Source organism: Ailuropoda melanoleuca, chromosome 13, assembly GCF_002007445.2.
Source record: "Ailuropoda melanoleuca isolate Jingjing chromosome 13, ASM200744v2, whole genome shotgun sequence".
Taxonomy (NCBI): Eukaryota; Metazoa; Chordata; class Mammalia; order Carnivora; family Ursidae; genus Ailuropoda; species Ailuropoda melanoleuca.
Window position 1 is genome coordinate 4027202 of NC_048230.1, and position 13029 is coordinate 4040230.

General features: G+C 36.8%; 1 protein-coding gene across 3 annotated transcripts in view; it reads right to left on the minus strand.

Moving 5' to 3' along the window:
- TAOK1 (TAO kinase 1) overlaps positions 1-13029 on the minus strand; it is a 153687-nt gene that overhangs the window by 13765 nt on the left and 126893 nt on the right. For all 3 annotated transcript variants that reach the window (XM_034641138.1, XM_002912309.4, XM_034641137.1), the window contains 4 exons: positions 11546-11749; positions 8466-8705; positions 4502-4714; positions 3049-3231 (listed from right to left, as the gene is read on the minus strand). In XM_034641138.1, the coding sequence (XP_034497029.1) occupies positions 3049-3231; positions 4502-4714; positions 8466-8705; positions 11546-11749 (840 nt within the window). The remainder of the gene's footprint in view (positions 1-3048; positions 3232-4501; positions 4715-8465; positions 8706-11545; positions 11750-13029) is intronic.

The window sequence follows — 13029 nt, forward strand, 5'->3', positions numbered from 1 at the left end:
TTACAACTTATTACAACCTCATGTAAGTCAAGTGAGGCTTACTTTGTTGGTGTCTCAACCTAAAGGAATAGTTTTTGGTTCATTTGGAGGCTGAAAACAATCCTCAAACAGAATTATTATTCATCTATAAACAACTAACGTTCACTCGGATTCCACCTCCATTTATTTTCAGATGACTGTTTCTTTTCTGTACAACCAGTAAGTACAAAATGCAGAAAAACAGCTGTTAACATTTTTCAAAGTTTTTATAGGGAGGGTAAGGGAGGGTACATGGATTTGATAGTTGCCAACTGACCCCAACTGCTTTACAATCCTGCACTTCACTTGAAATGTAAACATTAGCCCTAAAAATCCAGCAGCAACTCAGGGCACTAAAGATTTATCATGCTGTTGTTCTTTTATTATTTTTAATACTAAATAATCGCAAGCATTTTCTATTATCAAAGCAATATTTAAAAAGGTAGAACTATGCATAGGATAAATCCACTGCATTAATACAGCCACTACTAGCATTCTTTTAATTCACTGTAATTTGTCTTTTTTATTTCATTCAACACATCATAAGCATTTTCCCATATTAATACTGTGTTTGTAGCCATCACTTAAATGACTAAGATTTCACTGGCTTGGCCACAATTACTTAATTATATCTCTAGTTAGATGATTAGGTGTTCCCCCCCCCAAGTTTTTATTTAAATTTCAGTTAGTTAACACAGAGTGTAATATTAGTTTTAGGTGTAGGATTTAGTGATTCATCACTTATATATACAACACCTGGTGCTCATCACAACAAGTGCACTTAATCCCTATCACCCATTTAACCCATCCCCCCACCCACCTGCCCACCCACCTCCCCTTCAGTAACCTAGATGGTTAGATCTTTTAAATCATTGTAAAATATGTTATTATGGGGGCGTCTGGGTGGCTCAGTTGGTTTGGCTCAGGACAGGACCCCAGGGTCCTGGGATCGAGCCCCACATCAGGCTCCCTACTCAGTGGGGAGCCTGCTTCTCCAGCTCCTCCACACTCAGGTTCTCTGTCACTGTTTCTGTCTCTCAAATAAATAAATAAAATCTTAAATATGTTATAATGACCATTTATACACATAATTTTCCCTATATTTTGGATTTCTTTTCCTTAGACTAAATTCTCAAAGTCTCAAATGCTTAGCAATTCCAAAACTCAATATATACATCCAAATTGCTTTTCAAAATGCATTTACAGTGTATGAGAGTACTACTGCCCCTTCACCAATGGGTGTCAATTTTATTTATTTATTTATTTATTTATTTATTTATTTATTTTAAAGATTTCATTTATTTATTCGACAGAGATAGAGACAGCCAGTGAGAGAGGGAACACAAGGAGGGGGAGTGGGAGAGGAAGAAGCAGACTCCCAGTGGAGAAGCCTGATGTGGGGCTCAATCCCAGGACTCTGGGATCACGCCCTGAGCCGAAGGCGGACGCTTTAACGACTGAGCCATCCAGGCGCCCCTGGGTGTCAGTTTTAAACCAGGCTTTGTAGAACATGTAGACTTTGGTTCATGTATTGAAGTAAGACTGTACCAAAGTTACTAATTAGCACTGTTTAACTCTGAACCACTAGGTGGAGCTAAAAATACAAATATATTTTAATAGTACCAATACTTCTTTCATGACACTATTTCTAAAATACCATAGAGGTTTTCCTTTTAGTGATAATTTTGAAGTGTAAGCGACAGAACTTCAGACTGAATTTTAAGTGTTCAAATTGGAATCAGATTTATAAATCTAACTATAGATTTTTCTCAAAATTTGTATGTGTTTTCTCATTCCAAGATAATTTTTAGAGCCAATTACCTCTCAAAGAAGCTAGTAATAAAGACAGCTGTCCCAGAGAAATAGTAACATCTTGGTTAAGTGGATTTTTTTAAGACTATTTTTTAAATATAAGAAGGCATTGTATTTTTATCCAGAAACAATAACAACTTTCATTAAGCAAGACCATTAGTATTCACTTACAATGGACCTAAGACTATACCAGCTGTTGGGAACTTACGGCTCAGGAACTCTTAAACACAGCTTCGAATCCTGGCTACAACTGATATTTTACTACAGTCGACCATTGAACAACACGAGTTTGAACTACATGGGTCTCCTTACATGTGGGTTTTTTTCTAATAAATACAGTATAGTGCTGTAAATATATTTTCTCTTCTCTAGCTTACTTTAAGAATACAGTATATAATACACGTAACATATAAAATATGTGTTAATCAACTATTGATGTTATCGGTAAGGCTTCCGGTCACTTTTATATGTGTAAGAAAAGCTATATGCAAGTTTTCAACTGGACAAGTTGTCGCAGCCTCTAACCCCCAAGTTGTTCAAGGGTCAACTACACTTCTAACAACAAATGCTTTCCTCTTTATCTCTCAAAAATCTGCCCGTCATCCTTTCCCCCAAAACACACACATTCTCACACACACAGCTTTACCACTGTAAAGGATGAAATGAATTTGGGGATTCTAGTTCTATTCCTTAATATATCTGACAAAGAATAAAAAAGAAATAAATAAAGATACATCTAGAAGTAACATTTTCAGCCTCATTTTTCACCTGCGTGGCAATAATTTTCTGTCCTCTATCTTCCATCAGTCTGTAGAGTTGCAGGTCCACATGTACAAGTAAAGTAGATATTCCTGATTCTTTGTCCCTGCTTCTCCCAGGCAACTACTAATGTTCTTTTTCTTCGCTATCCAAGTTTTTCTCCAATCTCCTTAGGTAGAGCTAGGCACATAAAATAAGTGAGGAACACACTCTCTCCCAATTCAACTGTCTTCACATAACCTCATATTCCTTCCTCTAGCAATTACTACTTAATTATATTCCCTTGATGATTAGTACTCAATAATTGTAAGGTTCATTACCGAATCAATAATTTTAAAGAGTTAAGGTGATATGGTATTGTGAAAACAATTCAATGCCACCTGTCAATATGAAAGATTTATAAAATGCTTCTGCTGAAAGCAAACACTAGCACAATTACCTTCCTCATATTACTTATACCTTTTGTTCTAAGAGTGCCCTGCGGAGGGAGACCCTCTGTTCAAGCTCTCGAAGTTCCCGATCATGTTGTGCCTCGGCCTGCATCTTGATTTTGCTCTGATATGCATTCAACAGCTCCAGTTCCTGCTGAAGCTGCATCTTCAAAACCTGGCACTCTGCTTCCTGTGCCTCATCCAAACGTAACTGAAAAAGAAAAAGAAAATATCCTACTGTGAGTTATGTATTCCTCACCTATGGAAAAGAGGAGGTATGAGAGAAGACAGAGTACTCTTTTGTAGGATACACAATTGTTCTCTCTCATGCCTTGGAGTAAACATCTCTGAAAAAGGAAGGCCTAGTAACCATTAATGGCATAAGGAAGATAAAGCTATCAGGAGCTCTTTGGAGGACGCCTAAATAACCACATTTTTCTTAAGAAAAATCAAGAATATGATCAGATGATATAAGTAAGACTCTGAATATTCTCTCTCCAATGGAAATAACTATAGCACAGGGACGATCAAACAGCCTACTGGCCAAATCTGGGCAGCTGCCTGGGTTTTTTTTTTGGTTTTTGTTCTTTAAAGACTTATTTATTTATACTAGAAAGAGAGTGCAAGAGAGCATGAATGGGAGGGGCAAAGGGAGAGGGAGAGAGAATCCCAAGCTGACTCCTTATTGAGTGCGGAGCCCGACATGGAACTCGATCTCCCAACCCCAAGATCACAATCTGAGCTGAAACCAAGAGTTGGAGATTAACCAACTGTACCACCCAGAAGCCCCAAGAATGGTTTTTACATTGGAAATAGTTACATTTTAAATAGCTATATAAGTACCCACATAGTATCTTCAATTTTGCTTCCTGGCCTACAAACTCTAAAATATTTACTATCCGGCCCTTTAAGAAAATGTTTACAAAACATATAGAAAATATTTTTTGAGGTCCTGGGTGGCTCAGTTGGTTGTGTCCGACTCTTGGTTTTGGATCTGGTCATGATCTCAGGGTCATGAGATCGAGCGGAGAGTCTGCTGCTTTCCCCCTTTCTCTGCCCACCCCCCAACCCCCGCACTCTCTCTCTAAAATAAGTAAATAAATCTTTAATTAAAAAAAGAAAGAAAGAATTTTATATTTGTACTCAAATGTGACCATTTGGATTCCAAATACAGTACTACTTTTTGCACACTACCTAACAAAGCTACTACTCCAATCTTGATATGCTACTGGGATATGTGCTAAACACCTGAGAGGCACTGGCAGAGAGCCTGTTTAAAACTTCAAGTCTAAATATATCAATGAGAATTCTATATACATCATGCATGCTTCCAAGCAATGCTCAGAGAAGGAAGAATATGGACCATCACTACTATTTCCCAAGCTGCAGGAGAACTACCATTTCTAACTAGTATTTTAATTGCTGGGTGGAAGGAAAGGAGCACTAACCAAATCTATTTTGCTTAAATAAAACAAACTCACAGCTTGTGTGGAGAGCATTTCATTAATGCTGTGGTCATATTGCTCAGCCAAGATGGCTAACTTCCGGGTCTGCTCCTCCTTGAGCCGTTTCAGAACAGCCTTGTGCTCACTCTTTGGTGTCGTCTCCAACAGGTGATTTCTTAATGCTTTATACTGTCTGGTTTGGATTTTGCAGGTGTCCTGAAACTGCTTTTTTATTTGGAGTTCTTTAGACTGGGGAGAAAAAAACAGATGCATATAAGTTTTAATATATGGCATGGTATACTTTAGGCTTACATTAAAATAAAGGCTACAAGGAGAAAGGGAGATGAAAAACAAAAAGGTCAGGTCATAAGGCTGCAGGTGCTTCTGGAATTGGTTCTTGGGTCAAACCACTGGATTCTATGCATTTTTATAACAAAAGCTTTAATATAAAACATTAAAATATCCAGAACCTCATTTATCACAGGACTTCAAGCAATACTTGTTATTTTGTTAGTAAATTTGGTGACCTGAGTAAATATAAAAATTAGCTTTGACTACCGGGTATACGGATGACAGAAAATTAAATTTCTTCTCATGCATTAAGTACAGTAGATATAAAAGTATCTTACTGGCCAGACAACATTTTATCAGATCTCTGAGAAAATAAGCGTATTTACTCTGTTCCTTATCTGAGACACTTAGCTTCAATTTCTCTTAAAAACAATTTCAACTCTAACTACATACTGTATAACAGACCCCACAAAAGCAGGGTATTAGTAACTAATATTATTTACAAGTAATTATCTTTTCCTTAAGGGAATAAACTAGATAGAAACATACTTAGTAATTGTTTACTCTTTAATACCATAAGCAAAAACTTGAAAGTCAGTCAAGTTAACTCATCATTTAAAGGTCAAACAAAAGTTATGGGGCAAGGGAGAGGACAATTTTCTTGGGAGTGATAAGAGACATGAGCTACGTAAATATTCCTGAGATAAAATAAATGAGTTCAGAGAAGAGTTTTAACTTTGGTTTTTGTTAATCACAGGTTATCCTATGAAGTCAGGTTTTAATAAAATTTAATGAGATAAAATTCTATTAAAGTATATTGAGGGAGCCTCTGAGAATATTTTCATTTATTACACTAAGACAGAACCTATACTTGAAATTATTTTACCTTAATATAAATACTGCCAGATACTGATTGGTTGATTCAGTATGCAACAAATGCACGTCTTACCAAAGTAAAACACCTGTCAAGGAACTAGTTACTCACCACCTCTTGTAATACTACAACATCAAACAGACCTTTTCCATATTTCACACCAACTGAGGCACTAGGTCATAGTCATAATACTTTATTTTGTGAAGGGTCAAGAATTATGTAACTAGAACAAGAAACTCTTGGTCTAATTATGCTCAATAGCACCACACTTAAATACTGTCCTTGGTTAACAAAATTCTTCCAAGTTAGCTAGGAATGAAACAATGAAATTTAGACATTCTCTCCTGCCTCTGTATAACATTCAATCTTTTAAAAGTTATTATTTTTAAAACAGGATACCAAGAAAACTGTAATCATTCCATATCATTAGCTTAATGAGAAAAAAGAACTTGCAATTTTTTTTTCAACAAGAAGAGTTAACATTTATAATCAAGAATAAGCTATATCCCTTAATAGTTAACCCAAGGGAAACAAGAACAAAGTTACAGCTGTTTCTACTCATTTATACTCATTTAACACGATTATATATATGGCAGATGAAGAAAGAGCAGAGTAGGCAATATGTGTTTACTCAATCCATTCTATAGAAACCCCAAGTGCTCAAACTAAAGTCCCCCTACTCCCCATTAAAGTCTTAAAGGAAGTTGGAAGAGATAACTATTATGACTTAGGCATATAAAAATGGGATAACTTGGTGTTAAAATATAGTCTGTTTTGTTCAAATGGAGCAAGTAGATAAACATAACTAAGAGGAACACCATGATTTTCTTTACTACAGTAACAAAACAATCTCCTCCATGGAAAATCTTGAGCTCACTGGTCATCAAAGGAGGCATTCTAAGTCATTCAAAGTCTGACTATGATTGTGAAATATTATTTTTCTCACTTTTTATATAGTATCTGTAAAAATCAAATTTAGTGTTTACAAGCTTTCAAACTAAAAAGAGGAAACAGAAAGGAAGGTTTAAATGTCAAACAACCACCTATTCTAAGTCTCAGAGAAATGCAATCATATCAGATTTATGGTATGACTAGAGAAAACTAAAAAGCTTTCAGTTTGGTTTACTTCTGGGTGCTACTGACTTTAAAACAATTATTTTACAGACATATTGTTTTAAAAATCTTTTGGTGGAAAATTGTTCTGTAGCCAAAAGAGTATATACCCTCCTTCATTACAAAGACAAAATAAATCTGAAAAATCATTATGAATTCCAATTTTTCTAAGTAGAGACTAATGAAGGTTATATGGGTAGTCAACACAAGCTACTCTGTAAATGATGTTAATTAGTTATTCTGAAGACACAAAAAAGTGAAATTTTATCCCAGTTCACAAGGAAAGGGTAAACCATCTTAATTTTGCTTCTATATTTCATTCAAGACAGTCTATTAGAATGGAGTTATGTGGGAATCAGAGTTACAATTAGATATAGCACAGATTACCTCTGTGAACGAATTTAACTTCACTCCAGCACAGTTAAAGACAAAGAACGGTTTTATACTTAAATTCTCAAATAAAAGGGGGTAGGGTAACGTTTAAAAAGGAAATACTGTGGGATATGGGCCTTACTGGATGTAAATAAAAGTTTAAAATTTGCAGACCTATCCAAATTAATTGAGGTACTACTACAGACGACAGCCTATGCAGTGGATGGTTTTATTTTTGCTCATTAAGATTAATGTGATTATATTCCTTCAAATATTTATTACAAGTTATAAAATTTGAAAACGTCCTGGAATTGTTAACTCTGGTTGACTCTGGGCTAGACCAGCTGTCTGGAAAGACAAGGGGACAGAGGGAAATCTTTACAATACACTTTGGTATCCTTCACATTTCACACTATGTGAATGAATTCCTGTATTCAAAGTAAATACAAAATTTCAAGTCCTTTAGGGGCGCCTGGGTGGCACAGCGGTTAAGCGTCTGCCTTCGGCTCAGGGCGTGATCCCGGCGTTCTGGGATCGAGCCCCACATCAGGCTCTTTCACTAAGAGCCTGCTTCTTCCTCTCCCACTCCCCCTGCTTGTTCCCTCTCTCGCTGGCTGTTTCTATCTCTGTCAAATAAATAAATAAAATCTTTAAAAAAAAAAAAAATTTCAAGTCCTTTGGTATTATATATCACCAACACTTGTCTTTATTTTTTTGGGGTAGGGCTATATAACAACTTGCTCAACTCTGATGTGGTAATTAAAAAAAAAAAAAAATATATATATATATATATATACCCCAACTACCTATGCCATGGTCCTACCTATACTACCAAGCAAAGAAAGCAAGCAAGCAGACTGGAGTAACACTGTGATGATTCCCTTGTTCCTCATAAGATAAGTATAGACAATGAAGGGAGAGAGAGTAAAAAGACATTTTCTATTCATTGGCTTCTGTGTTGATTAAGAACTTAGTGTCTCTTTTGGAAACAAATCATATTTAGAGTAAACACAATTCCCAAATTACATTACTTGGAACGAGAGAGAAGAAAACAGGTTAGCATGTTCACATGTCGACTATAAGATCAACATTGGACATTTGGGTACGTTAAAAATCAGAATTTTGATTCTTATTTATGGCACGTCCTACAGTTAAAAGTTTTGGTATACTGCTGAGAAATACATAAGCAAAAAGTCTACAGCTACATTACAACTATCCAAACATTCTTAAAATGAAAAGAAAAAAGTTTATTCAATTTCTTTACGCCAGACCTGTCTTAGACTTTTGCTGTTTACACAAATGCCTTTTATGTCTCTTCCCTTTTATCATGAAGCTTTAAGTTAAAGGTACCTTTAGACTCTTAGGCTGTTGTCGAACCTCCATGACATGCTTTCGCCTTAGTTCTCGTTCTCTTCGCTTGTTATATTCCAGCTGGTTTGTCAGCTCAGTTTGATGCTGCAATCTGATCAACTCACAGCGCATCTTCTGAATTGTGTTGAGGTGTCGGAACTCCAGTTCTTGCATGGATTCATGTTGTCGCAGCAGCATGGCATGCTCTAAGTCCTTTTGAGTCTGCCTTTTATTTAACTCCTAATCCATAACACAAAAGACAAAGGTATAATACTGCTGTATGATGCCAGGAAAAAAAATCCTAAGAAACAGAACAACCAGGAAATAGATGTAATCCTGATTCAGTAATGGCTACACAGTAAGCATGATAGTTTAATAATATTTACTGTAGTAAATTAACAATTAGCACACATTTTCTTACGCTGTTCATTTACTACTCACTAACACTACTTTATGCAGTAAGTTTAAAAGCTATCAAATCTATCTCAAGAGGTTTACTGTCCTTTCCTCTTTCCTTTCTTTATTGTTTCCTAGTTTTATATTTGAAGAGGACTCCTAAGCCATCCTTTGAATTTTTTAAGAGTATACTGTTCAATTCTATTAGGAGCATATGTGGTATAATGTGTGCTTAAGAACATGACAGAGCTAGGCTGCCTGTATTTTTTTTTTTTTTTTAAGACTTATTTATTTGAGAGAGAGAGAACACGCCTGCAGTGGGGAGGGACAGAGGGAGGAGAGAGAGCCCCTAGCAGAGCTAAGCACAGAGCCCTACTCGGGGCTTGATCTCATGACCTGGTAATCACGACCTGAGCTGAAACCAAGAGTCAGACGCTTAACTGCACCACCGAAGTGCCCCCAGATGGCTGTATTCTAAATCCTAGCTCTGTTATTTATGACCTGCAAATCCTTGGGTTAGTTATTTAAACTCTTTGCTTCAGCTTCATCACTTCTCAAATGGAGATAATATAGCTATTTCATAGATTCAATGTGAGGATGAAATAAGTTCATCATGAATGGAAAGGTCTCAGAATAATACCTAGCACATCATGCTCAATAAATTTTTTTTGCAGATCAAAAAGAACAAGTGTTGGGCGCCTGGGTGGCTCAGTCAGTTGAGTATCTGCCTTCAGCTCAGGTCATGATCTCAGGGTCCTGGGATCGAGCCCCATGTTGGGCTCCCTGCTCGGCGAGAAGCCCGCTCGTCCCTTTCCCGCTCTCCCTGCTTTTGCTCTGTCAAATAAATAAATAAAATCTTCAAAAACAATAAAAAAAAAAAGTGTAACACACACACACACACAAACACATAGTGGAAGTCAAACTTGCCCCCCCGCCTCTGCAAACCCTTTCTCCAGAGCTCCAGAGGCCAAGAACAGTCTGGTGCAAATGCTTCCCAAAATTCCCCTCATGCTTACTGTGATACATCTATTATACAAAACATACAGTTTTAAATTAAATACCAAAATACATTATAGGCATATAAAATGCTTTCTTCAACTAAAAATATAATAGACATAGATCCCAAATAGATCAGTACATAAAGATCTTTTTTTTAAGTTTCAATAGGAAGCTTCTGCTTTACAATTCCATAATTTTTCCATTCTTTTGCTTTAAACAAATTTTCAGTAAATATCCATGCATGATGCATCATATGTTATGATTTAAGATACAGTTCCAGAAGTGGATTTGGTGGTTAAGAACATATGTGTATATTAAATTTTAAAAGCTATTGCTGGGGCACCTGGGTGGCTCAGCTAAGCATCCAACTTCTGATTTCAGCTGAGGTGATGATCTCAGGGTTGTGAGATCGAGCCCCAGGTTGGGTGTGGAGCCTGCTTGAGATTTTCTCTCTACCTCTCTCTCTGCCCCTCCACCCCTCATGCTCTCTCTCTCTGTGAAAATATAAATAAAAAGCTATTGCTGTGGGGCACTTGAGTGGCTCAGTCGGTTAAGCATCTGCCTTCAGCTCAGGTCATGATCTCAGGGTCTTGGTATAGAGCCCCACATCAGGCTCTCTGCTCAGCAAGAGTCTGCTTCTGCCTTTCACTCTCCCTCTGTGCTCGCTCTCTCTCTCTTTCAAATAAATAAATAAAATCTTAAAAAAAAAAAAAAGCTTTTGCTGAATTATGTTCCAAAAGGGCAGTATCAGTTTATACTTCATACTTAATAATACTGCTCATCTCTCCATGTTAACAGCCTTTTTAATTATTCTTATCTAATTGATACAACTCTTTTTTTTTTTTAAGATTTATTTATTTTAGAGAGACAGAGACAGAGCACGTGCAACAGCAAGAGTGGGAGGGGTGGTGGTGGTGGTGGTGGTGGTGGTGAGGAACCTCAAGCAGACTCTGAGCTCAGCTGAGCAGGGAGCCCGGTGTACAACCTGATGTGGGGCTCAATCCCATGACCCTGAGATCATGACCTGAGCCAAAACAGAGTTGGGGGCTTAACCAACTGTGCCACCCAGGCGTCCCTCAACTGTTTTAACTTGAAATTCTTTAACTTTCATCACTGAGTTTTAACAGTTATGCTATACTTGAAGCTTATTTTATGCCACCTCGGAAATAAATTTATCTACGCTCACAGGTGTCCCTGATGATAAAAACAATTGTTTTCATTGTGATAAGAGTTTCCACATTTGCCCAGTTAATAATTATGTAATTATAAAAATGTATTAAATGGTAACACACAATTCATGGCACTCACTTCAGATCAAAAGGCGTAAATCATCCAATTAATTTTTTCATTTAAAAATTAATACTTTCTTTATAATTCATGGATTTAATATTTATTAAATATTTAATACTGTATGCTTACTATGGGCCAGACACTAGGGATATAAAGACCTGAACAGAACCTGTGACTTCATATAATTTCCATTTTAGTTGGGGAGAGAGACTTCCCCCCAAAAGTGTATATGTGTAAGAGAAAGAAGTGCAAAGAAGAACATTTAAAGGGAGAAAGCAAGCCCTGTGGATTAAATATCTGGGAAAGAAGGATTTAGGCCAGGGAATTATGAGTACAAAGGCCTTGCAGCTGGGATGTGACAGACTTATTTCTGATATCACATCATTCAAACACACCTCCCTGACAAGGTCCTGCTCCAAGTTATGGCGTCCAAGTAACATTCTTCTCTTGAAGCGACGGCATTCCAACTCTAGGTATTGCCTCTGTCGTCGCAGGAGATTAGCCTCTTCCTCTGCTTGGAAATGTTGTATATTCTCCTTCTGCTTTGAAAGCCACTCTTGCTTTTCTTTTTTTGGGGTGCTCTGGTTTTCATTCAGTTCCTGGCAACATAAAAAACTCAGTTCAAAATCCATAAATATTAACTACATGAATACAGTTAATGTAAAATTTGGTATCTGGTAAATTAAATGAAAGTATTTAACTTCTGTCCCTCTCTAGTGCTCAGGCAGGGCAATGACCTTAAGGAGGCAGGTAATAGTTTTCCTTTTTCTTAAGTGACCAGTGAAAAAAGAGAAAAGTACATTAAAAAATATGCATAACTTTTGGCTTTGCACAGCTACACTTATGATGATTCAAAAGCACAGAATGACTGATAAATGAAATAAAACATATCTTTCTTAAATCCTTCCCAATAGAGATAGAAGGTATAGCTTTCAGGTAAAAATCATATGTAAATTAAAATTAGGGCTAAAATACAGTTATGTCTCACTTGGTTTTTAACATTTTAAATATCAAGCTTCTGGCAAGATTATGGATGTACTCAATATAAAAAACTTGGAAATTAAATGGAAAATCAGCAAAACCATGGGAGAATAGAGACCTTTTTTATGAGTGGTATTTAATATTTAGCATTAATAACCACTGAACAAAACCAATGCTTTTCTATAGCATTTTAAGTATCATCTCAAAAACTACCTACATGAAAAATGCATTTATACTGGGCAAGATGAGAACATTCATTATATACTCAATGAGGCAAACCCTAGGATGTTAATTAATACTAGTATATTTTCTTTCTCTTTTTTTTTTTTTTAAAGATTTTATTTATTTATTTGACAGAGATAGAGACAGCCAGTGAGAGAGGGAACACAAGCAGGGGGAGTGGGAGAGGAAGAAGCAGGCTCATAGCGGAGGAGCCTGATGTGGGGCTCGATCCCGTAACAACGGGACCACGCCCTGAGCCGAAGGCAGACGCTCAACCGCTGTGCCACCCAGGCGCCCCTTCTTTCTCATTTTTTAAAAAAGATTTTATTTATTGATTTGACAGAGAGAGACAGCGAGACAGGGAACACAAGCAGGGGAGGTGTGAGAGGGAGAAGCAGGTTTCCTACAGAGCAGGGAGCCCAATGTGGGGCTCGATCCCAGGACCCTGGGATCATGACCTGAGCTGAAGGCAGATGCTTAATGGCTGAGCCACCCAGGCACCCAATACTAGTAGATTTTCAACCTAAAAAGCCATCAATATTGCAGAGAATATAAATCAGCCATCTTTACTAAGTTGATTTTTCAGAGACTACTAACCTTATGGTCCTTCCCCTGTTATTAAAGAAAGTGACCAAGTCTTTATAACTTAAGTCATAAGATATTAAAACACATAAAA